Below are 27217 nucleotides of genomic sequence, written 5' to 3'. Positions count from 1 at the left end.
GATCCATATTTTTGAAATTATTCAGCCTGTTCAAATTTTTCCAGCACATGTACACATTCATCTGGGAAAGATGGGATTGGGGCAAAGGAGTAGCTAGTTTAGCCACATAATTCTGCTGTTGAAAAATCAGACAAATTACATTAATTTCAGATTCTGATCTTAGTTTCATTGATGTAAATACAGAATAATTTTTCTGAAGTCAATGGAGCTCATTGAGATTTATAATCAAAATGTTCACCCCAGCAGGGCCGGCTCTAGACCCCAGCACGCCAAGCGCGCGCGTGGGGCGGCATTTTAACTGGAGGGCGGCAGGCGGGTCCGGCGGACCTTCCGCAGTCATGCCTGCGGGAGGTCCAACGGAGCCGCGGGACGACTGGACCTGCCGCAGGCATGAGGGCAGCGGGTGCGCTGGTCCCGTGGCTCGTGTGGACCTCCAGCAGGCATGCCTGCAGAAGCTCCACCGTAGGCGCGGGACCAGCGGCACGTCTGCGGGAGGTCCCGCGGAGGCGCGGGACCGGCGTCCGGCAGCGCGAGTGGTGCAGCGCGCCGCCCTGCTTGGGGCGGCAGAATTCGTAGAGCCGCCCCTGCACCCCAGACACTTGTATCAATTCTACAACAGAACAAGCCCTCTTTTACCTTAGATGTATAAGCAAAGGGTACCAGAGTCTGTTAAATTCTGATCCATTGCCCATCCGAACTTACATTCACTATCAGAAAAGAGATGCTTTCTAAACATCCCTGAATTTAAAGCTGACTGTTTATAATTGGTGAAGTGTTACAAACATACTAAGTAATATGATTCTTGCAGTGGCATCAAAAATAACCCGATCCTGACTGCTGGTATCAGGGGTTCAATTATTCTGTTTATGGTGACTAATACTTTGGGTTCTCATTGCAGAAGTCATTAGCAGCAATAAATTGGTCTGAAAGTAGTTTTCGCTCAGAAAATATTAGGTAAGATACACTGTTACCCAAGTAAATATTAAACATAGGGTAACATTTTCAAAAGCACCTAAGTGACTTAGGAGTCCATGTTTAATGAGACATAGGTGCTTTTGAAAATTTTACCCATGCAGTCATTAGCACTGGTTCGTCTAGGTCACTTCCAAGTCATCAAAGCTGATGGCCTTTCCCTGTCCTATGCAAAATTGGTTAGTGATTTCAGTCCTTTTCCTAGTGGACAACACCAGCAAAACTGGATTGTAAACTCTTATTTAGATTGTAAGTTCTTTGGGGCAGGGGCTCACTTTTTGTTCTGGGTTCATACAGTGCTAGCACAGTGGGGTCCTGGTCCATGAGTGGGGCTCCCGTGCAACACAACTAATAGTAATAACAATAAACTGACACCAATTAGAACTATTGATAATCTTGGCAGAGGACAAAGACTGAGTAGTATGGCAGCTGGGCTACCATCTTAGCCCCAGAGTTGATCCCTCCAGGTCAAGGTTAGGGCACACTGACAATGTGTTAGCAGAACAGGAGGACGTTTAAGCTCCCATTGCTTATACTGGATATGTGAACAAATAGCTTCTCTGGAGCTCTTATCACAACCACTAAATCCCACTTGACTATTTAAAAGAACAATGCAGTCCACCCTGGTTATATCCCACCTACAAAAACTGGATTTGACAAGCACGTGCAAGTAATCACTTGGGCATTAGTACTATAGTGTTGTTGGCACAACTGCCCAGATAAATTTATTCTTAACAGGAATACTACCTAGTCATCTTTTATTACTATGACATTTGTACAGAAAGAGAAACTATAGATGTGTGTGCATGTATCACAGTCACATGGCAAATGAGGTACAATCCAAACATGCTGAAAACTCAGCAGCAAGAAAGATTAGAATTTGATAGTGGATGATTAACAATATGCATTAGAGACCTGATCCACTGAAGTCATGGAAAGATTCACATTGACTTCAAAAGGCTTTTGGTCAGGCCCTATATGCTTAATTTAAAAAAAAATCCACAATTTGTCCTATTTCCTTCTCTGTTTAGCTTCATTTGGAGATTCTATTAGAAGAGTTAAAATGCTGCCTCTGTGTTTCCCACAGACAAGATTATTGATGGCTGAACCAGCAAGCCAAGCACTGCAGTGGAGACAGACATTCTAAAAATGTCAGATGCGTCACTACCATCCACATGCTGTTTGCTGAGCTAGTCGCAAACTCTGAAGGTTCACAGCAAAACCTTTTCAACTTGTGCCTGGTACCATATTATCACTGAACTCTCAGTTGTGGCAAGAATAAAAGAATCCACAAACAACAAAGGGAACTGTGCAGTCAGCATTACTGGAGTGCAGCCACGTACTAACCACCACTGCTTGATCCACACCAATGTTAGTACCTTCAGTCCAAAATTTGGTTTGATTTACACTGGTCCAACTTCACTGAAGTCAGTGGGTTTCCCTAATGTAACACAGAGCAGACTGTTGGGTCACATCATTTTTACTATTACTGATAATGGAAGACAAAGATCTAGGACCTGTTTTCCTTGTATTTCCTTACTCATAAAAATTTAGACCTTATTAACACCAGGAGACCCAGTGAACTCTGAGTAAAAGTAGATTAGGCCAGGCCCACACGTAGTGTAGAAACTAAATGGGATTGTAATCCAAAATTGAGTTTGCATTCTACCAGTGGCAAGGGTGGGACAGGGAGAGCCACAGCAAACCCCCAGTCGCCCACAGAAACTGTGACATACATACAGGATCCAGTCCTGGAACTGAATAATCAACTTGACAAACCTTTTGCTCCCCTGATTTCATCCTGCTGCAGCCTGCCCCATCCGTGCAAATCAATGAACTTCTATTGACCAAAACAAAACAAAAATAGTACTAGATTAATCCTTTCTTTGTATGTTTCTGGACAACAGCCATTGGCCTTGGCATTCTGAGAAGAGATCAGTCAGTCACATAATGGAGCAGCAGCACTTTTTGGGGTAGTTCTCTGCATACACCCTATTTTCATCTCCATACACATAATAGGAATACCGTTTCCCTTGCCATTCGTATTCCACTTTAGTAAGAGGAATCAGCTCAATAGTTTGCCTCTGGAATAAAGAGAGAGACAGAAAATACAAGGATAATGAAGCTAAATCTATACAATACAGGACTATTTGTAAGCTCTCTTGGTGGCCTTCTCAAAAGCACTTTATGTAGCGCTTTGCATGTTTGAAGACCAGTGTAAACATTAAATAATTAATCCGCACCACACCCCTGGGTAAGAAAGCACGGTAAGTCCCATTTTACAGGTGTGGAAACTGAGGCACATAGAGCCAGGAGCTGACCTACCCACAGGCAATCAATGGCAGAGTTGAGATTCTAACCCAAGGAGTTCCTATCTCCCAGTACCATGTTCTATCTCGCTGGCAGTTCTCTTATGCTCAATTCTAATAATATTGCATTTTTCTTTATTATTACACTCGCCCCCCCATCCCCACCCCCATTCTAAATCAAATTAAAGATGTTTTAAAGGTCTTGGTATGCAGACACGTAAGAAAATCCAGTCCCTTTAATGTTAATAGTCATTATCCACCTAATGGAAAGTCTTTTGCGCTGGTGCTTGAAGAATGGTTTCAAATGGTCCAGTAAAAAAGGGCACAGTGAGACTTGCATAAATGCTAAGCTGCTACAATCTGACGTCCACAAACTAGTTGCTTTGCCTCCTGTTGTTAGACGTGGGCTGCAGTGCACTCACCTGTCTCAGTACACGAGATGTGGATGCAAACTGAGTGTGATGTTGCACAAGAGCATTTTGGGAAGCCTGACTTATGGAAGGATCAGGAAAATTCACAACAGGGTAAACCTGGAGAAATGGAAAACATTTAAGACACACAAATAGGAAGGAGATCACAATTACTTCCAAATATCAGGCCCATCTCAGTCCTGAGGTCTCTCGGGACTTATCTCCAAAGGGACACTCAGGAAAATTAATCTGAATTAACTACAGGTGGGAATTTTAAGTGGATAATGTTAAACTTCATTAAACCTGTGTGTGGACACAGTAATTCAGAATTAAAGTGGCTGTAATTCGGTTTAGTTTAATTCACTTCCAGAGTGAATTAAGGCCACTTCAGTTCTCAATTACAGAACATTCAGACAGGGCTTTAATGCTGTTTAACTAATCCATTTAAAATTTAACCCATAGTCAATTCAGATTAATTTTCCTGAGTGTCGCAGTGGAGACAAACCCTCACTCACATGAGTAATCTTTATTCACAGCAGTGGAACAGCTCAATGGAGCTATGCCAGTTTACATCAATGAGGATCTGGTCAGTGAGGTCAATGGAATTGCTTGCATAAAGAAAAGCGACTCACGTGAGTATGGTTTTGTAGGACATTTTGTGCCAGTTGTAAAGAAAACAAAAGCATTCTTCCCTAGTATCTTTTTCAGCAGTCTTCACTGCTGCTAGGTGTTGCAGTTGCTAAAAACTAAGGGCCTGTCTGTGCTAGGTTTCAAAAGGGGGTTAGTCACACTAGTGCAAGCCATGTCTTACACCATCTACACGGGGGCAAAAAGTATACACAAACCCTATGGGCTAAATCTTGAAAAGCAATATGCTCTGGATTTCCAGGGTAGTCACCTAATTGCACTTGATTGTGGATTCCTTGGCAGGATCTACAAGAATCACTGCAATCAACTCCAAATATACCCTGCAGGAAATCAATATGTATCATCCATTTTGTAGCTCCTCCAAAAGTGGGTGGTTAAGAAGGACTTGGAGTGTGTTATGAAATACCAAGCCACCTCAAACACGAGTGCTGCTATTATTATTATTTGTATTATGGCAGCACCTAGAAGCCCCAGACATGGGTTCAAACACAGAACCAGTCTGAGATTAACAAACTATGATAGATGCTATGCAGGGGTGCCTGGTCCCTGGAGAACCTCTACAGGGTTAGCCACCAGGAAGATCAGAAGACATTGCGTTTATATTTGCTATTTAAAAGCTCCTGCAAATATGTAACCGTGAGAGGAACAAAGCTGCAAAATTTGGATCTGGATTTCCAACATCACCAAGCCGGATGCTGTTTAGGTCTGGGTTTTTTCTTTGGGACCATCTCTAATGTAAACTGCATGTAACTAAATATATTTGAAATTTATTTTTTTGTGTGTGAGCTCTGGGAATTTATGTGAGCCCAGTGACCATAAACCCATACACTGCTAGCCCAATAGATATATGACCGACAGGCTAAATGCAGGGAAAGTGCGGCTTTCCATCCACAGGTGTAGAAATGGGACGACATTATCTGCTAGTGTTAATTAGCACAGCTTAAATTGGAACTGCACCAGTTTATGCCAACAGAGGATCTGGCCCATTTTTGTGGGAAATATAATGAGATCCATGTTGCAGGGATTTACAGGACTTTTCCCTGGTCTGAATAGTAAAAGGTGTTGAACATCTCTCACTCCCATTGACTTCATTTGGGATTTGCGGGTGAGCAGCACCTCTGGTCATCAAGCCAAAGAGGTGAATTGATACACACACAAAATATCCCAAACCAGCAATTGGCCCTGAGTCCTTTCATAAAAGGAAAATCCTACTGTAGATGACATTTGAGAATTAACTAATTTAGTTACATTAATAACCAGAAAAACAGAGCGCTGTGTTCTCAAACATCTTTTTCTTCTTTTGATACTTTAAATTCTTAGTAAACTCCACTTCAGGCTATGTGAGTTGTTCTGTTTCCAGACCTGTCATTTTGCTACTTCAAGAGGTGATAGAGTCTAGAGTTTCATTACCATGGACTGTTCATCAACAAACATCTTCTGCCCAGTGACCTCCTTGAAGAGATCAGCAGGAAACCCAGATCTTTGGTCCGCCACGTATTCAAAAATGTTGTTCTTCCTATAAGAACAAGGACACAAATATTGCCACCTATTGTACCTCCCCTTACTCAAATGGATTTTAGAGGGCCCTTCTTTATGTGTTTCTTGTGCTACAAAAACATCAAACTCCACAAGGCAGAGTTGTTAAATAAGTTCTCTGATCTGTACTGAGGTTCCTGGTGGTAGAGCTTTAAATATAACACATGGTATTCTTTGTACTTTTCTAATGATAATATGGAGGCATGCTATGCTAAAATGCAAACTTTGAGACTTTGGCATTCAAATTCCAGTTGTAGTGGATCCAACTGAAATGCTGAGATGGTTTATTTATATTTGTTCTTTGGAACAATCCTCTTACAAAACCCATCAAGTGATATTAAAATGAAATGCCTTTTAAAATTACAACTATTAAAATAACAACGGCAGAACATTTTTAAGTTGGTGACTGGGCCAACAGAGGACAACAGGGGTTTAATTCAGACCAATGTAAAACAATCTGGGAACTCTAACCCAATCTGGGGCCTGAAAAGTCGAAGAAGATACTGCGCTACAGTAGATTAGCAAAGGGACAGGATACAAAGCAAGAGGTAAAACTGCTGTTCTGCAAGTCACTTGTTAGACCACCCCGTCTGGTACTCCATGTACTACCCTGGTCATTGAATCAGGGAAGGACATTTTTTCTCCTTCATATGAAATGCAGTGTAGAACAACAAGGATCTCATTAATTAAATAAGCAGGAAACAACTCTCCTATTCTCTACTGTGGCTCTTCCTTAAATAGGCATCAATGATTAAACAGCCAGTGATGTGATACTGAGTCCAGTCCTAACCTAAGTTTCTTTGTTGCTGGCACGACATCAGAGAGATGAGCTGCTGACACAGCCCATAGCTTTGATCCTATCTTAGTACGGGGCCACAACTAAGCTTTCAACTTCACTGTGATTACTGTACATTTTCAGGAAGCTTGTCTCCTCCATCACCCTCCTTAAGATGCTGCTCTCTTCTGGAGCTTTCTGGTACATTTCAACAGACTTTTTGAAATGATAATTAGCTGGTATGGATTTGTGTACAGCCCAACTTTGTGAAGCTGGTAATGTTCCTGAAATCCTAACAGCCCCCTTCCCGAGGGAAAGCAATACATCACAGTCCGGCCTGTCAGAACATTGCCGATTTAACCCTGTATGCACCACGGTGAGGACGAAGGAGCTTCTCTGTAATTATTTAAAGTTTTATTAGACTTGCCATTTGACTTGAAGCTCAATGTAGTACAGCAACTGTCCTTTTCCTGCACACGTTATGCAGGTTTTGTGGCCTGAACCAGAACAACTGTTGCATCTGTAGACAAAAAAATGATAATTACAGTGGATGGTGAGAAACTATTACCACAGTGATTTTGGATACATACACTGTGTGTGTGCGTGCTCACATACACATCACACTTCATTTGGCATCACATTGGAGATCCAGTCCAGCCGAGGCTTACTATTTGCCATCGTGTCTACTACCAGGAGTGGTCTCACTGAAGAACATGACTTCAGTAAAGTACTGAGGGGCATTTTCACAAACCAACCAATACTTGTACAGCTACGTTGGCTAGCTGAGCCCACCTAAGAATCTGACCTTGAACTGTCCCTGAATGTAGCATATTCCACCCCTGCTGTCAACGAGCCACAGTTTTGAGGCTGATGCTAATTAAAATATGGACTTGTCAGGTTGGCTTCTCCTTGAGTATTGACTCACCTGCTCCGTCCAGAACCTCCGCAGTGTGTGCACCTGTCCTTACTCAGTTGTTTCCCAGAGCCATGACAAATCCAGCACTGTACCTGCATTAATTAGATGGAAAACTCAGAGCCATATATACTTTGCCAGAGCAGTTTGCTGCTGTTGCAACCTTCATTTCCTCACGTGGAAAACAGATTGCAACTTTAATAGATCTTTAAGTCCAGAAGGGGTCATTAGATCTTCTAATCTGTATAACACAGGCCACAGAATTTCACAGAGTTACCCCTGTATTGAGTCCTGTAATGTGTTTGACCAAAGCACTCCTAATAAGCATAAATTAATCTTTAAGGGCCCTACTCCACAAACCTCCATTGCACTCAGCACCTGACTACACAAGTTAGTCCCATGAACTGCTTGAGAGATGCTTAGATCTGTGAGCTCTTTGTGACAGAAACTGTCTTTTTGTTCTGTGTCCGTACAGTGCCTAGCACCATAGGGTCCTGGTCCATGACAGAGACTCCCTGGCACTACAATAATACAAATAATAAATAACAATAAATGCTGTAAAACAGAGCACAATCCAATTGTGAACTCTTCACTGCCAACCTCACTCGCCTTCTAACCTCCCAAAGCTATTTGATTTCGGCATCTTTGCCTGGTTCTTATCTCGACACCTTTCCCCAGAATGAATTCAGTCCTAAGCAAAGGATCCCCTTATACATGGCTACTCACCTTTCTTCTTCCATGACACTTTGTGCAGGGAATTGTACCTGAACATCGACAATTATGGCAGCCCTTAAATCAAAGGAGAAATTTTAAAGGCAGCCAGTGGTTTGACATTTCTTTAATGTAGCTGTTTATGTAACTACCTGGACACCTCTTGGTATCCCCCCTCCAAAACAAGACAATGGGATTTTTTTTTCTTCTTTTATGGAAACATTCTAGAGAAACCTCATTCTTTACACTTTTATAAGGCCTTTCATTCAAGGTTCTTAAAGCTACCTACAGCCAAATTACAACCACCCTTCTACAGGTGGAATTGCGAGAGAAGATATTAAGTGTGTCTTTTGTTTTGCAAAGTAGCTATAAGCTCATTGGTGCCAACACCCCAAGGTCCATCCAATCACGTGGGAGAGTGATTTTGAATGACAGCCCATATAAGCACTTCTATAATTTTTTTGAATTAAGGCTAAAACATTCAGCCCATGTTTACACTAGGGAATTTTAGGAGGCGAAACTGTCACCAGTGATAACACTGGTTCAACTAGACCTTGTGGTAGCAATAGTGAGAGCCATGGTGTAGACAAAAAATCATGATAAACCAGTATTAGCACAGGTGGTAGAGAAGCAAGAAGGGAACAGTCTATGTGAGAGCACGAATGCTCAGTCTGTATGCTGGAGCTCTCATCGGGCAGGGCTACATCTGTGAGTTACAAGCTGCTCTTCGCTTACGGATTCTGATTTCCCTTCCAAAGAAAACACCCACAGAAATAAATTAAACTAGGATACCATGTCCTGTGACTCTGTCAGTTCATTTCTTTCCATATAAGGGGATAACTGGAATTCAAACATTCCTGACTACAATGAAGCACTTATTGATTATTGTAACAGATAGGTAAACTGAGGCACAGAGCAGAACTTGCCCAAAGTGAGACTGTCAGAGCTGGGACTAGCACTCAGGAGTAACGATCCCCAGTTCACTTGCTTTACCCATAATACCTTCCATATCACAGCATATATTAGACTCCTATTCAGTTTGCTCTTGGTCTTTCTTCATGGCTGTGTATTGCCCATTTTACGCCCTCTCACTCCTCCCCACCTTTAAGAAGTAAGGTTTAAATGATGGAAGAGGTCAGATATTTAAAGTGAGAAAACTCTCTCAAAATTCCTTTCTTATTACAGAAGCAAGGGAAAGAAAAACATCTATTAAATCACATCCTATTAAAATGTCCCAAAGCATCTCTTTTCCTGGACTGTAGCACGGCTTTCCCAAAAGACAGGGCTTTTCCTCACAAAATACCAATCCCTCTTGGGCACGATTTTACAAAACACCAAAAAACGGCTCAAGGGAAGCAGAAAGTGATGCTTCCATATTTGGATAACAATTTTAAATAGAAATTAAAACGTTAAAAAACAAATAACTCTCTTGCTTATAATTAAATTATTTGGGATTCTGATAGCGCTAATTCATCTTGATATAAAAAAGCTCCTAAACCTGCCACATACCTTTAACAAACTTATCCAATCCTGTAGGTTCAAACTCTCTCTCTCTCTGAAATAATACCTCACTCCTATATAGCACTTTTCCCTCATAGATCTAAGAACACTTTACAAAGGAGGTAAGTATCAGCTATGTTATATTAGCTTTTACACTCCATATATACGCACATTGGGCTTGATTCATGATTGTCCTAAGAACCCTAAATGGGAATGGGGTATCTCCTGGTGTAGGAGTAACCGGCTGATGGTGCAATACTGGCATAACTGGCTCTATGCGTCTTCCCCTCCACTCCGCACTGAAGCCCTCACAGCAGAGTGGCATCAGAGGGATTCTTTGAGGAGTGAAAGTGGCTACCATGTTCCCCTGCCCCAGCTATCATAATAGCCCATTAGGGAAGGAAATTTACACAGCTCAGTTCAAATTAGGGCCGCCCTGAGGCTGAGGATGTCCCCAGCTGGTCAAAGACAGGGGAGCATAAACTCTGGCAAATGAAGTATAAAAATATAAGTCGGAAGGCCAAAAAAGAACCTGAAGAACAGCTAGACAGAGTATTAGCAAAAAAAGTATTAGCAAAAATTTTTTTAAATACATCAGAAGCAGGAAGCCTGCTAAACAACCAGTGGGGCCACTGGACGATCAAGATGCTAAAGGAGCACTCGTGGATGATAACGCCATTGCGGAGAAATGAAATGCATTATTTGCATTGGTCTTCACAGCTGAGGATGTGAGGGAGATTCCCAAACCTGAGCCATTCTTTTTAGGTGACAAATCTGAGGAACTGTCCCAGACTGAGGTGTCATTAGAGGAGGTTTTGGAACAAATTGATCAACTAAACAGTAATAAGTCACTAGGACCAGATGGTATTCCCCCCGAAGAGTTCTGAAGGAACTCAAATGTGAAATTTCAGGACTAATAACTGTAGTCTGTAACCTATCATTTAAATCAGCATCTGTACCAAATGACTGAAGGATAGCTAATGTGACGCCAATTATTAAAAAAGGCTCCAGAGGTGACCGAGGCAAATACAGGCCAGTAAGCCTGACTTCAGTACTGGCCAAACTGGTTGAAACTATAGTAAAGAATAAAATTGTCAGATACATAGACGAATATAATTTGTTCGGGAAGAGTCAACATGATTTTTGTAAAGAGAAATCATGCCTCACCAATCTACAAGAATTCTTTGAGTGGGTCAACAGTCACGTGGACAAGGGGGATCCAGTGGATATAGTGTATTTAGATTTTCATAAAGATTTTGACAAGGTCCCTCTCCAAAGGCTCTTAAGCAAAGTAAGCTGTCATGGGGTAAGAGGGAAGGTCCTCTCATGGACTGGTAACTGGTTAAAAGATAGGAAACAAAGGATAGGAATAAGTGGTCAGGTTTCAGAATGGAGAGAGAGGTAAATAGTGGTGCCCCCCAGGGGTCTGTACTGGCCCACTCCTATTCAACATATTCATAAATGATCTGGAAAAAGGGGTAAACAGTGAGGTGGCAAAATCTGCAGATGATACAAAACTACTCAAGATAGTTAAGTCCCGGGCAGACTGCGAAGAGCTACAAAGGGAGCTCTCAAAACTGGGTGAGTGGGCAACAAAATGGCAGATGAAATTCAATGTTGATAAATGCACATTGGAAAACATAATTCCAACTATACATATAAAATGATGGGGTCTAAATTGGCTGTTACCAGTCAAGAAAGAGATCTTGGAGTCATTGTGGATAGTTCTCTGAAAACATCCACTAATTGTGCAGTGGCAGTGAAAAAGGTGAACAGAACATTGGGAATCATTAAGAAAGGGATAGATAATAAGGCAGAAAATATCATATTGCCTCTATATAAATCCATGGTATGGCCACATCTTGAATACTGTGTGCAGATGTGGTCACCCCATCTCAAAAAAGATATATTGGAATTGAAAAAGATTCAGAAAAGGGCAACAAAAATGGTTAGGGGTATAGAATGGCTGCCATATGAGGAGAGATTAATAAGACTAGAATTTTTCAGCATGACTGGTGTGGAGAAAGTAAATAAGGAAGTGTTATTTACTCCTTCTCATAACACAAGAACTAGGGGTCACCAAATGAAATTAATAGGCAGCAGGTTTAAAACAAACAAAAGGAAGTATTTTTTCACACAATGCACAGTTAACCTATTGAACTCCTTGCCAGAGGATGTTGTGAAGGCAAAGACTATAACAGGGTTCAAAAAAGAACTCGATACATTCATGGAGGATAGGTCCATCAATGGGCTATTAGCCAGGATGGGCAGGGATGATGTCCCTAGCCTCTGTCTACCAGAAGCTGGGAATGGGCAACAGGGGATGGATCACTTGATGATTCCCTGTTCTGTTCATTCCCTCTGGGGCACCTGGCATTGGCTACTGTCGGAAGACAGGATACTGGACATGATACTTGGTCTGACCCAGTATGGCTGTTCTTATGTTCTTATTAGGTGCAAAAGTAACTTAAAGCTGCCTTAGGCGTCACTTCAGTCTCTGTAAATGAAATGTGACCCCATTATAACAGTGGTCTCCATAATGTGGGGCGCCTCCTTAGGGGGACACAGAGAAACATTTGAGGAGGTGCAGCAGGGCCCCCAGCTCTGCTCCGGCCCCAGCTCCTGGCCTCAGCCACTGGTTCCCGTCCCCCAGCTGCAGCCCCAGCCTCGTCTCCTGGCTTTCGGCCCAGCCACAACTCCGGCCACAGCATCGACCCCGGCCCCAACTGTGGCCACACTCCCGACCCTGCTCCTAACCGTGGCTTGGGGGTGGGGGCACAGCAGGGGTTAGGAAGGGCACACAGTGAAAAGTTTGGGTACCACTGCATTATAAGTTTGCTCGTGCGCCACCGAAGTCAATGGCAAAATACTCCCACTGACTTGAGAGGTGCAAGTGGTACCCAAGTACATATGTGTGTAGATTGCAGGGGGAAATGAAACATATTGGGTCTAATCTTCCATTCAAATCAGAGTCAACGGAAGGAGTGGCTGCTCCATGTCTCTGCAAATAAGGTCTGTCCTTCTAGCTAGTATTTAAATGTGTGCTCAGAGTAGAAAGTTTTGCAAACTGAATCTCAGCACCTAGCACACTGCAGCTTTAGCGAGCACACAGCACTTTGTGAGCACCTTTCCAATTTTACACCAGCTCATTAGGAAAACAAACTGCATATTAACTCCCTTTGTTTTGCTGTTGTATCTGCTGAAGACAGATACCCACCAAGAGCCAGCGTCATAAAAATACAAATGGCCCAGTATCAAATCACAGAAATTACCTCCATCGTAAAACATGAATAAGTGTCCATATGTTTCCCACTACAGGGCCAAATCCTGAGCGGGGCTGTGTGCCTGCAACGTCGGTGGAGACAGGATAGCAGCACCCCCCAGGATTCGGCCCACAGCTATTTAAAGCTGGGGAAAAGATATTCATTGTTTTGACATTCAGGGTATCGCCTAACAGCTTAAAATGCCTCTTGCTAATAAAGCAGACCTTGGTTTATGGAGCAGCTATTCTATCACACTGAGGCCTGGTCTACACTACGCGTTTAAACTGAATTTAGCAGCGTTAAACCGATTTAACCCTGCACCAGTCCACACAACGCGGCCCTTTATATTGATATAAAGGGCTCTTTAAACCGGTTTCTGTACTCCTCCTCGACGAGAGGAGTAGCGCTGAAATCGGTATTACCATGTCGGATTAGGGTTAGTGTGGCCGCAAATCGACGGTATTGGCCTCCGGGCGGTATCCCACAGTGCACCATTGTGACCGCTCTGGAAAACAATTTGAACTCGGATGCACTGGCCATGTAGACAGGAAAAGCCCCGCGAAATCTCCAGGCTATGATAGACAGAGGCCACAGCACAGTGCTGTGTGACAAGTGTAACGGAAAGCCAAAGAATCAAATGGATGCTCATGGAGGGAGGGAGGGGGTACTGAGGACTCCAGCTATCCCACAGTCCCCGCAGTTTCCGAAAAGCATTTGCATTCTTGGCTGAGCTCCCAATGCCTGAAGGGTCAAAAACATTTTCCCAGGCGTCTGCCAGGGCAATCCCCAGGGAAAAAGGGCGCGAAATGATTGTCTGCCGTTGCTTTCACGGAGGAAAGATTGAGTGACGACATTTACCCAGAATCACCCGCAACACTGTTTTTGCATTGGGATCTCAACCCAGAATTCCAATGGGCGGGGGAGACTGTGGGAACTATGGGATAGCTACGGGATAGCTACCCACAGTGCAACGCTCCAGAAATCGACGCTAGCCTCGGTACATGGACGCACACCGCCGAATTAATGTGCTTAGTGTGGCCACGTGCACTCGACTTTATACAATCTGTTTTACAAAACCAGTTTATGTAAAATCAGAATAATCCTGTAGTGTAGACATACCCTCATAGTCCCCTAAATGGGGCTAAATGCTGGCACAGTGGCTGTGCACTCAGAAACAGCTGTCACGCCTTCTTGGTTGATAAAAGCTTGATCTTGCAACTCTTACTAAGCTTTACTTGTGTGAATAATTCTTACCCATGCTGGTATTTCCACTGAGGTCAATGGGCAAGTGGGGATTAATCACGTGAGTAAGGGTTGCAGGGTCAGAGCCTAGAACCCATTTTGTTGAGCAACAGCACATAGCTTGGGACAGCTGCCTTCACTTCTCTCTCTTGGAGGATGGGCTTTTCAAAATCACTTAGCACTGGCCTGTCTCTGCTCCCATTGAACTCTCTCTTAAAAACCCCATTGACTTCAGTGAGAATACAGCAAAGCCATCACAGTGCTTTTGTAAATCCCACCATTTCCTTGTGAGAATATCGACAATTTAACTTCCACCTGTAAAATCAGCAGCCATGAGCTGAGAAGACTTTACCCTAACCTCTCATCCAAAGATCAGAAAATACCTGTTGGCTAGCTGCTTGTTTCTGTGGTGCATTTCTATCGATAGAAACAATGGCAGAATGTGACTGAAGATGTCATAGGAAAATACCGGACTGCGATGGGGAGTTCACCCCACACTTGAAGACTAAGAAGGGGGCTAACTAACCCAACAGGCCACGGCTGAGAGAATCAGGTGGCTAAGTAATTCCTGGACTGAGTGAGGGAGTCCAGCGTGGGAGGAACAAGCTGGGTTGGGGCTATAAAGGCAGGAAATTGGCAGCAGAAAGGGGCTGCTGGGAAAGTCTGCAGTCACTCCCCAAGAGAAGGGAGGTGTGTTTGGGCTGGCAAACCAGTGATGGGAGAAGACAGGAAGGCAGGACTGGGCTCAGGGAAAGGCAGTAAGGTCTAAGATGGAACAAAACTTGACTGCTGGCTAGAGGATCCCTGAGGCAAAAACCGGAGTAGTGGTTCCCTGACAGCCACTGAGGGAGTGGCACTACGAGGCAGTGAACAGGAAGACGGCCTAGGACTGCTGGCAAGGAAAGATTTTCCAACTCTGGAAGGGAAACTATTTTGTGACCTGGCCAAAGGGCCAACTCGTGAAGAGGCAGCAGCAGCTCGTGGAGCAAGAGAAGGGCCACAGGCCCCGAGAGGGAGGCAGAGGATGGCATGCAACTGCAGGAAGGAGCATGGGCCTCGTGAGCTATTCCCAGAGTGACCAGGAGAAGGCGCCATCCTAACAGTGAGTGGAGCACCCTGTTACACGGACTCCATCATTGGAGATTTTTAAGAGCAAGTTAGACAAACACCTGTCAGGGAGAGTCTAGATAATACTTAATCCTGCCTTGAGTGCAGGGGCCTGGACTAGATGACCTATCGAGGACCCTCCCAGTCCTACAATTCTATGATGCTATTATTATAATACCTTTAATGAAGACGTGTGAGGCACTTTGACTCTGGTTATGTTGTCTGTGAACATGGTAGGAACTTCCACTTGTATAGTCCATGGCAAAGGAGCTGGCCCAAGCAAAAAAGAGTCAACAAATTCACCTGAAGCAGAGACAAAACTGTATTGAGTACCAACACCAGGTATTTCCTGACACCTGCAATTAAATCATGCCACACCTGTATCTGTTATGTTGATCCCAGTTAATGTGATTAACTAAAATAAATACCACTTTTATGTCAAAGAGTTCCATTGTTTACCAACCATAATTTCTTTCCAAAAAGGAAAATTTTATAGAGTATTTTGCAAACACAAACAAATCCAGCTAAAATATTCAACCAAAATGGTGTTAATGCAGCATAGTCAAATTTCCTCTGAGAAATTAAGATTACAAAAATCGTTGTTTCCAAAATTCAGTGACAAACACTTCTTGTGAGCTCTAATCCTGCAAACACTTTTCTGCATTCTTATCTTTACTACTATGAGTAGTCCCAATTGAAATCAAGGTTAGCAAAGTTAAGCAAATGCCTCAGTGTTTAGAGGATCAGGAACTTACTAGTTACAAGCAATTGTGTACAATAAATCTTGGCTTCATGTCCCCAATGAATGGAATGGGCAGTGGTTATGAAAAAGAAAAACAAATCCCTAAGCTGAGAGACAGTCAAATAAAATCCCCCTTTTTTTTTTGTGCTCTGCTTCCTTCAAGAGGAACAGAATCACTCCACACCAGTTTGATAAACCCCCAAATCAAAATCCCTCCATGATTACTAGAGCCAGGCAAAAAAAGGTTGCAAAATATCTTAAAATTTTCAGTCTCCCATTTTGCAAGTTGCAAAAAGGAATGATTATTGTTTGTTTGAAATTTTTCATAAAATCAAGAATTTTCAGTGCTTAGGTCTTTGCTCTCCCTTCTCCAGCCTTTTTTTCCTCCATCAGCCCCCACCCCTCTTTTTCCCCTTTCTTTTTTTCCCCCTCCATTCCTTTCTTTTTTTTCTTTTGCCTGTCAAAAAGAGGAGGAAAAGGAAAAAACAAAAATTGGGGAAAAAATGAAAACGGAAAATGATTCATTCCCAGTTATTTGAATAAACCAGAAATGTTATTAAAGATTTGCGGGGGGAGGGGCAAAATTTTCCATTTTTGAAAAAAAGGGCCATTTTTCAAGAAAAACGTTTGCTTTGAAAAATTTCAACCAACTCTATGTGACATGTTGCTTGAAGGCTACCAGAACCCAAATCTCTTCTGGTTTGCCAACTCCTAATAACGCTGAAATGTTGGCTGTCACCTAGTTTCTATAACATTTGCCTTACGATGGACTGCAGTGTTCCCCCATTTACATTAAAACTATGAATTAGGCACAAAGTCCTCAGTAAGCTCCAGTACACACCAGAACGTTCACGTTCCTATGGAGTTAGAACGCTTCCTTCAGGGATCTAGTTTATTTCAACTTCCAAACTACATAAATCACATACCCTGTTCATAAATTAACTGGCTTATTGTGCTTAAGGTGTGTAATGAATTGTCATAGTATTTTTATCCAGGCAGGTGTTTTATTTTATTTTTAATAACTGCAGTTCGGCAGCTGAGTAGGAAGGTAACTTTTCTTGTGCACATTTTTCATTAGCTTTTGGCAGAAATGCACAACACAACAGTTAGACCTGTATCATAGAAGAGGCCGATCTCACAAGATTCTTACTTGACATCAGAATCCTACTTACCCTTGTAAGGTGTTGTCTTCCACTCAGATGATCTGGATTCAGTGAAGGTCTCTAGCCGATACTAAAAAATTAATTAATTAATATAAAACAAAAACCTCTAACGATCCCAAAGTGGGAGTGATTGGGCATTGAATGCAGTGTACACAAAAACCCAATTGAGACTGCAATCTAGAGTTTAAGAAAGTAGATTCACACTAGCCAAAATAATGACCAGTCTCACTGTTGACAGGGTGAGGTGGTATCGTCACAGAATGCTGTATTATGGGCCTGAGCTGAAGTCTATCAAAGTCAACAGGAGACTTTCCACTGTTATCAATGGTCTTTTGATCAGGCCCCATATTTGCTCTATACCAGCAGTTCTCAACCCACAGCCTCCGGGCCGCATGTGGCCCTGTTAGCACATAGCTTCGGCCCAACACAGCTGTGTGCTAAAGGCCATGGGCTACGGGCTCCCGGCTGCCTTGCAGCCTGGTGGGTTCCGGGGTTGAGGTCCTGGCTGTATCCTGACCCCCCGCGGTGGGGTCTGGGCAGCCAGCTGCCCTGCCGCATGGTCTGCTCTGGGGTCCGGGCTGCTGGCTACCGCCCAGCCCCACATGGCAGGGTCTGGGGTCAGGGTCCTGGTTGCCCCTTGGTCCCACACAGCTGGGTCGGGGGTCTCTGCCAGCTCTCTGCTCCTGGCTCCACTCTGTGGAGGGGTCTCTGGGCGGAGGCTGCTGAGCATAGGGGCTTGTGGGGGTGGGGTTAGGCGGGGGACACCGTGGTTCTCAATCTGCAGCCCAGGTAACACTATGTGGGCCGCATATGCAGCCCACAATGAGAAATAGGTTGAGAACCACTGCTCTGTGCTCTAAAAACCAAAAATGCCAATGAGACCATTGCACCTGCTCTATTTAATTTCCCTATTTCTTTTTATTTTAGTCATTCGCTGCTTCTTTATTTACCTTCTCATTTGGCTATTTTCCTCATATCCCCTCACTCTCTTCTAGTCCCACATACTTCTCTTCACTTTAGTTTCACCTAAGCTAACACTATCTATCTATGGGTTTCTAGAGAACAAGTCGCCATGGAATATTTGCTGTTGTTTGGAATTCAGTGATTGGTCCTATTAATTAACAATGGCTATATCCAAAAGTTGCTTCTCTCTCTGACATTGTCTGTGCTGTCAGTTTTTCAGGCTATCGCCCACTGTTCACTGCCGGTGGTGCAACTGCAATGGTTCTAGTAGTGGTGGCTACCTATGTAGACTGGCTGCTGACCTTTTCACCCCTAGTCCTTACCCTATTTGGATCAGGGATCAAAATGGAATATATATTTTTAAAAGACTTGACACTGGCAAAAAGGTCCATAGCAATGGAATCAAATTATGAACCTACATTTTCCAGATTCTAAACCAAGCCATAATTGAAAAGCTACGAAGTGGAAGTAGCTCTTTGCTGTCATTCTAAAGATTACATTCCTTATGATTCCCCAGATGTTCAGAGCGTGCAAACACAATTCCAAACTGAAGTTAGCCCCACCATCCCAATGGGAGTTTCTCAGTAAGGGGCTATTGTGTGGGTAGGAGTAATTTGCAACGCTTGGCAGCTGTTTGATCCCAGTGAAATGCCCAGCTCCCGCTGAAGTTAGTGGACAAACTCATTGGGCTGCAAAAGATGAACATACTCTGTAGGTGTTGAATGGCTGCAGAGTCCGAAACACCATTTCCTTGGCAGGGGCTGAGCTGTAGCAGCACTTACTGGCTGCGTACTGTATAAGAGCTTCTTTGGCTGCATCTTCTGAAACAGCAGGAATGCTACCAGAAAAAGATAAGAAAGCATGGACCGGTTTGAAATTGGCTTTCAATTTTCAGAGCGATTTTGACATCCCAGCATCACACATTCTCCCATAAAAGGCCTTTCCCTAATTTACATAGCACTCCACTGCACTGACAGAAAAATGCTGGGTAAGATGACAGGTTTGGAAAAACCTAGACTCTCTTAGAGATTCAAATCCCAGCCAGGATAACTCAAGCCTTCATCTCTCCCAGGATGAGAGGTGTTTAGGATGCAACATTAACAAGTGAGGTCCTGATTTTCAACAATCAGGTCAGCATGTATTTGAGAATGTGAAAATTTATGTCTATTGTGCACCTCAGATGTGTGCATGTAAAATCCCTGAATTTGCTCACCCGTGGCTACGTGCATGCTTATCTACTCAGCAGCATAGGCTGATCATGGCTTTGTGCACACATATCTTGATGTGTAAGGTAGGCACTCACATGCTGGCTGGGAGAGCTGAAAATGGGGAAGGCCTAACGCTCCCACAGCACCATTGATAAGAGCAGTGTCTGACTCCCAGGGGCGGCTCCAGGCCCCAGCACGCTAAGCGCGTGCTTGGGGCGGCATGCCGCGGGGGGCGCTCTGCCGGTCGCCGGGAGGGCAGCAGGCGGCTCCGGTGGACCTCCTGCAGGAGTGCCTGCGACGGGTCTGCTGGTCCGGTGCCTGCGGGAGGTCCACCAAAGCCGCGGGACCAGCGGACCGCGGGACCAGCGGACCCTCCACAGGCACACCTGCAGGAGGTCCACCGGAGCTGCCTGCCGCCCTCCCGGCGGCCGGCAGAGCGCCCCCCGTGGCATGCCGCCCTGCTTGGGGCGGCGAAATGTCTAGAGCCGACCCTGCTGACTCCATGTCATTGGCCAAAAAATTGACTCTGCTCTCTTGTGTGCAGTGTGCCAGCTGGCTGCCACCCTCTCATCAGCAGTGTTGATTGTGCTTAGTTTGCAAAGGGTGCAAGGTAACTCTTAATCATCATCATTACATTTGAAAGCACATCTTACTTCCAGTCTGTTTGGGCTGGAGGGGGCCCACCTCCGCGATCAGTCACCAGATCTGATGGAGGCGGTAAACCTTTTCCTCCTGCGAGAAACGAAAAGGCAGAAGTTGGTATTTTACAGGTTTAGAGCGACACACTAATTTGCTACTTGTCCTTCAATTCCTGTCTGCTTTTGAAATAAGGCCAAAATCACTGGTTTCTGTCTTGTTCTAATGAACAGCCTCTGACCAGCACAGGACACACACAAAATATCAGAGGAAAACTGATCTTTTAGAGAAAAAGAGAGAAATCAGGGGTACATTCATTGGATAGTTCAGCAGGGATAGAGAGGCAATTGTTTGGCACAGCAGGGGTAGAGGGTTGTGGCATAGGTGGGGGTAACTCACAACTCTTGGCAGCTGCTTGATCCCAGTGGAATCTCTCTCCCACCCTATCACTTGGGAAAATGCCTCAGATAATAAGATTACATTCAGGAATATAGAAAATACAGTGTCAATCAGCTGGTACAAAATGCTCTACACTGACTTCCTTTTAAAGAGATAGACAGTCTCAGGAAAAAGAATAGTCTGTGGGTTTATGTACTAACCACCATCACCCAGAGCTGTGCCTTCATAGCCAGAGACATCGTCCATGGGATAAGCAGGGGGAGCAGACGGTTCTTTTCCACTAGTAATGTCATCAGGAACGATGGCACCTACGGCATAAAGAGTTTAGCAATAGAAAGTTGTCATAATGTCCTCACTCAAACATGCAATGAACCAGCTAGGGTCCTGGATATACAGAATGGTTTATATTGGGCCCAATTCTCCTCTCAGTCACATCAGAGCTACACTAGCATAAAACTGGTGCGAGAGGTGACTCAGACTGCTGGTCTTTAATCAAATAAGTGTTTAAGATACGCCAGGAAGTTTTGCCGTAACAATGGTAGCAATGGGTGACCTCTGTCACGCACACGGAAACTACTGATGAGTAAACTTCCATAAGGTTTGAGGTGTGGCCAGGATAAACACCTATGAATCGAGATGTCTGCTTGACTCTCTTCGAAATAAGAGCCTGCAAAATAGGCCTGAAAATCTTATAAGAAAATCTGTGTTCCTGTGATTCTGTTTGATTCTCACTGCAATGGAAGTACCACAAAAGCCTCTCCTGTGGTATTTCATTACTTTTGCTTATGGCTTAAGTTAGAATGAGAAAGCACAGAGATTAAGTAAACTCAGGGGAAAATATTATCTGAGCACTTTTTCTTTTTAATCCAACCAAAATTTCAGTAAAGTTTTGGACAGAGATTTGAATCAATGCTTACCAGTGCAGGCTGATGAAATCTGAATGTCGGTAGCTGAAACTGACATTTAAGGAGGACTCAGAGCCTGTTTGAATCCACCTGTAGCAAACTATGACTCATATTACTCAGTAGTAGCAAGACTGTTTCAGGAATGACACTGAGGAACTCTAGAGGGACCCATGCCTACCCTTGTTATCTACCACAAGCAGGAATTGAAGATGGAGGGAAAGAAAATAAATAGATCCTTATGACCAGAGAACTGAGCTCTTCTGAAGAAATGAAAGTCTCTTGCACTCTCTCATTCTGAATTTCAGCATAGTGGTTCAATTTGCAATTGTTTAATTGCAAGCATTTTAATTGCTGAACCACAAACACAATTCACTCAGCAGGAAGGAATGTACATTACTTTATGCTGCTTCCCATTAACTAACTAGATTTGGCATTTATTCACAAAAATGGTAAGAAATTAGCATTTAAGAAGACAATGCATTATGCAATTTGTGCATTAATCTCTTCATGACTCCGCACTCCTTCTGTGGAGTCAAAATTCCCACTGACTTCAAGTAAGGAACACCCGGTTGAAAAGGGACCCTGGCAGCTCCAGTCAGCACTGCTGACCGGGCTGTTAAGAGTCCGGTTGGCGGCACTACAGGGCTGGCAGACTCCCTACCTGGCTCTACACGGCTCCCAGAAGCAGCCGGCATGTCCAACCCTAATCCTGCGCGCAGGGGCAGCCAGGTGGCTCCACGCCCGTGGGTGCCGCCCCTGCAGCTCCCATTGGCTGAGGTTCCCGGCCAATGGGAGCTGCTGAGCCACTGCTTGGGGTGGGGGCAGCGCACAGAGCTTTCCTGATCACTCTTGCACTTAGGGGCCACAGGACATGCTGGCCATTTCCGGAAGCTGTGCAGAGCCAGGTACAGAGCCTGCCTTAGCTCTGCTGTGCCGCTGACCGGGAGCTGCCTGAGGTAAGCACCACCTGGCTGGAGCCTGCACCCCACATGCAAACTCCCTGCCCCAGCCCTGAGCCCCCCCCATCCAAATTCCCTCCCAGAGCCCACACCCCAAATCCTTTCCCATGCCCAAACCCCTTGCCCCAGCTCAGAACCCCCTCCCACACTCTGAACCCCTCGGCCTACACCCCAAATCCTTCATCCACAGCCCACCTCAGAGTCACAACCCAAGCCAGGGCCCTCACCCCCTCCCACACCTCAGCCCCCTGCCCCAGCCTAGTAAAAGTGACTGAGGGTGGGAGAGAGCAAGCAACAGAGGGAGGGGGAAGGAGTGAGTGGGGGATGGGACCTTGGGGAAGGGGTGGGGCCTCTGGGGAATGGGCGGGGTAAGGGGTGGGGCAAGGGTGTTCAGTTTTGTGCGATCAGAAAGTTGGCAACCCTAGACTGGGTCCATTCTGAGCTCCTTGACAAAGATTGATATACAAGAACTGACTCAGCCAGCAAAGCAAACATCAGTGTCATGAGAGTCATTGATTGCTAGGGTTTTCATACCAAAATATCCTTCAGCAGAGGCATGAGACATCTGATCAACAGCTCCATAACTCTGGCTGGAAACTCTGATCAAAAAAGCAAAAGAAAACAGGCAATCTGAGTGTTTAGGAATAAACAGGTAGAAAGATTGCAATGGGGAAGTGGACATGGAGAAATGAGAGAACTGGAGCAATGCTGAAGGGCAAATGTAGAGAGATCACAAGAAGAATCTTTTTGCTCTAAAGACATTTTATGGATTCTTTGGAATTTATGGAAACATTGATGTGCTTTGTGCTCAGCACTTTTGAAAATCAGGCCACTTACTTAGGTAGTTAAATCAGGATTTGAGTAACTAATTTATGCATTGACTTTTGTAAATCTCAGCCACTGTGCCTAATTTGGACGGAGACATTTTTTTCCCCTTTAAAACACCCTGGCCGTACCAGTCTAGAATATGCTTTATAACTGAGAAGGCATGAACTGCTGTAGCTTTGCATTTCATATGCCAAGATATGATTTTAGTTAGCAGACCACTGAACCTAGGTTGCAAAACAATATGACACACTCAGCTTGATGGATACTCCTACATAAATTCCAAAAGGCCGTTATGATGCTACTTAATATCCATTCTTTATTGGGAAATATTTTCGAGATCACAAATGACCTCAAATTATAGACATACCCAGGGATGAAAGTAATTTACAGGACTTACTGGTACTGCCGGAGTCCTGAGGAGGGCGTGGCCTCAACCGGTAGAGGCGTGGCCTCAACCAGAAGAGGCGGTGCCTCTCAAGGTTTAAAGGCCCTGGGGCACTGGCTGTGGCTGGGAGCCCCAGGGCCTTTAAATCAACTCAGGGCTCCCAGCTGCAGAGGTGGCTGGGAGCCCCCCGGGGCTCCTGCCACTGCGGAGCTCCGGACCCTTTAAATCCCCACTGCAGCTCCGGCTGCCAGAGCTGCGGGCGGGATTCAAAGGGCTCTGGGCTTCCCGCAGCCGGGGGAGCTCTGAGCCCTTTAAATCCGGCCCCAGCCCAGCCACCAGAGCCAAGGGCGCAGCCGCGGCAGCCCAGAGTCCAGCCGCGGCAGCCCAGAGCCCTTTAAATCCGGCCCCAGCCCAGCCACCAGAGCCAAGGGCGCAGCCGCGGCAGCCCAGAGTCCAGCCGCAGCAGCCCAGAGCCCTTTAAATCCGGCCCCAGCCCTGCCACTGGAGCCGCGGATGGGATTTATGGGGCTCTGGGCTGCCCGCTGTGGTGGGGAACCCAGAGCCCTTTCACTCCCCACCGCGGAAGCCGGTGCAGTCCGGCATGGCATACTGGCTCCTGCCGGTACGCTGTACCAGACCGTACCGGCTTACTTTCACCTCTGGACATACCACTCAAGATGCTCCACCAAAAGCCTTCATTTGCATTTCCCTGCTGACACCTGGTTTTGGGGGTGTAAAATCTGTCTGAAAAAATTGATCTGCACTGGAAAGTTGTACCAAATCAGTCTTATTAGCCTGTGCAATAACACTGACATTTTGCATGTCTTAATTTCTGTGTTATAGAATCACTAAGCTTGTCCACAAAGTGAGAAAGTTTCTCACTGTTTGAAGGAAGCATTTAAAAATTATTATATTAGAAACTTAACACACAAGCAAAACCACCTTTATGTAAGCAAAATTAGGAGCCAAATAATACGTTAATGGAGGTAAAGTAATTCTATAGTTTCATGGTCAACACTTGACAAGCAACAAGTCGCAGCTCAGTGTATCTATTGACTACAGCTGATAGCACCTTCACAGAACCAGCTAGTTCTTTGCCGTCCAAGGGCGAAGATCAGCACCTAGATGAAGAGTAGCTGAATGGCAGGAGGGAAAGAGAAAAATCCCAGAACCTTTGCTGCTGTAAGTCATGTATTTCAATGGAGTTACACTGCTTTACCCCAGCAGTGGATCTGGCCCCAGATCTTTCGGGCACACTTATCACTTGGGGAGAAAAGGGGGAGGACTCGGCTAGATCACCCACTCCGTAGCTAAAACCCTGTGGCCCACTCACCCCTCCCACTTCCTAGTCAAGCTAACACCGAAGCCCGGCTACACGAGGCTGAGACACGCTCCCCCTGGGGAAAACTTTGGGCTGCTCTGTGCGCGGTTGATCCTGGTGCGCGTCCTGCTTCCCGGGGCGCGCCCTGGGGGACGCGAATGCCCGGTTCGTTGTGCGGCCCCAGCCCAGGGGATGTGTGTATTGACCGGAGGAGGAGCAGAGGGGTGATGATGGGACCGTCACATGGAGGGGACCGCTGGGCGCACCAGATCTCTGGGTCCCTTGGGTCCCCCAGTCGCTGCTGTCTCGGATCGGTGCGTTCCCAGGGCCGCTGCGCCACCCCGGAGCAGGCAGGGCCGCAGCGAACAGAAGCGAAAGTGAAAGGCAGGCAGGCTGCGCTCTGCCCAGAGTCTCCCGACCAGTCCCAAAGCGAAGGCGAAGTTAAAAGCCCTCACCTGATCGCCTGGCCCTCCGCTGCCATCGCTGCCGGGGGGTCCTGAACGCTGGTGCTGGGCTGCTCCGCTTCGCCTCCCCACCCACACCCAACTTTTCCTTGGGGGAAGCCAGCCCCCTGCTTTCGGTTACGTCCTCCGCACCCTTCGTTTGCTGGTTTGGTTGGAGAAGTTACTGGCTGTCTGTGCAGAGGCTGATGCCTGGAGCATTTAAAGTGTAAATATTTACCCTAATTCACAATGCCTGAGGGGAGGGACAATCTTCAGGCATTGATATATTGTGCTTTCCACAACCAACTCTCTGTACAACTTTTCATGAGGGTTGTACCCGAATGCTTGGCTGCTAATAGCTAAACTTTATTCTTAAATGTATTCACCTAAATCTGGGTTATTGCTGATTGTGTACTCTCTGTACCATATGACTTTTAAAAACAAACTTTGTGGATAATCCAAGCACTATACCCAGATGTATTATTTGTATGTTTTCTCAACCTGTGTATTATACAATTTTAACGTTAGCTTTAATAAAATATTGTAAATATGTAGGTAGTGCGTCCTCCTCCATTACTTTAAACCAACCAGGGCACTGAATTCTGCCAGATGTTAGTCTCTTATTGAGTGTGGATGTCACAGTGCCTGATCCCAGGTGCAGAAGTTAGCGGTGCCGATCCTGGGTGCAGCTGTTACTTTGCTGGTATATTTATTGTGGAAAGTTTGTGGTTGCCGCTGATGTTTTGAACAAGTACAGCGTCAAAATGCATAGTGTCATTGGCATTGAGTGGTCTCGGCCCTTATGTGCTGAGTTCTCTTGTGCCACTCAGATGCACACCTCTAGGGACACCACTTGGTCACTGTGAAGATTGATGGTGTTGGTGCTAAGGGCTGTGTATTTTTAAAAAAATCGCTTGTTCTGCATCAATAACACACACACACACACACACACACACACAGCTGCTAGGAGGTTATTGTCAGCTGTTGGATTTTGATTCAGAGGTATAGAACAAATACTTTTTCTAAGGAGATCCCTAAAAGTATTTACATGGGGATTCCTAGAATATTTTTAACTCTTTCAGTGCTGCACTCCCTAGCATGCTCTCACAGGACCTGATTCCACTGTCATTGCATGCTAGGAACTTTCACTGGCTTCAGTACGAGTACTGCATGAAGTGTAGATTTGGAATCATGCCAGAGGTGCTGGTGAGTAATTGGATAGTGATGGAAGATACACAGTTTATACAACATGGCTTCTGGTTTCAAACATGTCCAGTAATTTGGAGTGGCTCAAATTGAGAGTGCCTACTTAAGTCAGAAATTGAGGCTCTCAAAATGATTGTTACTGAATATTTGGGTCTGTATGACCAAGGACCCCTGTCATGGGGTTGATTAATTTTCTTTTCCATAATAATTATAAATTATTTTAAATTAAAGGTTTTGGATTTCAGAGGAAGGAATGCTCTGGACACAAGATTTCCAGATTTACCATGGACTTCCTGTGTGAACTTGGTCAAGTGACTTAACCTCACCATGCATGAATTCCCTATTTCTATGGGGTTAAGTGTACTTCCTCTCCCATTCTTTGGCTTGTCTCTTCAGTCTTTAAGCTCTGTGGGGCAGGCTTGGTCTCTCAGCATGTGTATGTACAGTGATTAGCACAATGGGGCCCTGAACTCTAGATGATACTGTAATACAAATCAGTATCATAACTGAGTCCCCCTAACAATCAGGTTACATGCTGCTTTGCTATTAAATTCATACTCTTTCAACCCACCACAATCTAAGATTTCTCCTTAGGCATCTTCTTTTACGTAGCATATGGATATTTATGGGTGCATCTTGTTCGCTGGCCTTTATAGTTTTGTTCCTGTCATCC

At 44.9% G+C, this 27217-nt stretch overlaps 1 protein-coding gene across 2 annotated transcripts; it reads right to left on the bottom strand.

Annotated features, from left to right (window-relative positions):
- Nucleotides 1-477: 477 nt before the first annotated feature.
- LOC120369493 (protein SSUH2 homolog) lies at nucleotides 478-25513 on the bottom strand. 2 transcript variants are annotated; one of them, XM_039482847.1, is made up of 13 exons: nucleotides 25351-25513; nucleotides 22896-22960; nucleotides 20698-20805; nucleotides 20116-20194; nucleotides 18963-19092; nucleotides 17301-17361; nucleotides 15565-15689; nucleotides 8290-8352; nucleotides 7576-7658; nucleotides 7078-7170; nucleotides 5750-5855; nucleotides 3704-3811; nucleotides 478-3056 (listed from the first exon to the last, which is right to left on the bottom strand). In XM_039482847.1, the coding sequence occupies exons 1-13, from the start codon at nucleotides 25374-25376 to the stop codon at nucleotides 2916-2918; spliced, it is 1188 nt and encodes a 395-aa protein (XP_039338781.1). In that variant the 5' UTR covers nucleotides 25377-25513; the 3' UTR covers nucleotides 478-2915. The 2 variants fall into 2 exon arrangements, with proteins under 2 accessions (XP_039338781.1, XP_039338782.1); XM_039482848.1 differs by having other exon boundaries at nucleotides 478-2812.
- Nucleotides 25514-27217: the final 1704 nt, after the last annotated feature.

This window comes from Mauremys reevesii, linkage group 7 (assembly GCF_016161935.1).
Source record: "Mauremys reevesii isolate NIE-2019 linkage group 7, ASM1616193v1, whole genome shotgun sequence".
Taxonomy (NCBI): Eukaryota; Metazoa; Chordata; order Testudines; family Geoemydidae; genus Mauremys; species Mauremys reevesii.
This window is presented reverse-complemented; position numbering and strand designations above follow the sequence as displayed.

Excerpts from the sequence above, each read along its gene's own strand:
- LOC120369493 (XM_039482847.1), bottom strand. The coding sequence starts at position 25,376 with ATGGCAGCGGAGGGCCAGGCGATCAG. Across the intron at positions 19,093-20,115 it reads CCAGCCCAAACAGACTGGAA|CATTCCTGCTGTTTCAGAAG; the intron begins GTAAGATGTGCT and ends TTTTTCTGGTAG. Across the intron at positions 15,690-17,300 it reads GAAGACAACACCTTACAAGG|GTGAATTTGTTGACTCTTTT; the intron begins GTAAGTAGGATT and ends TCTCTGCTTCAG.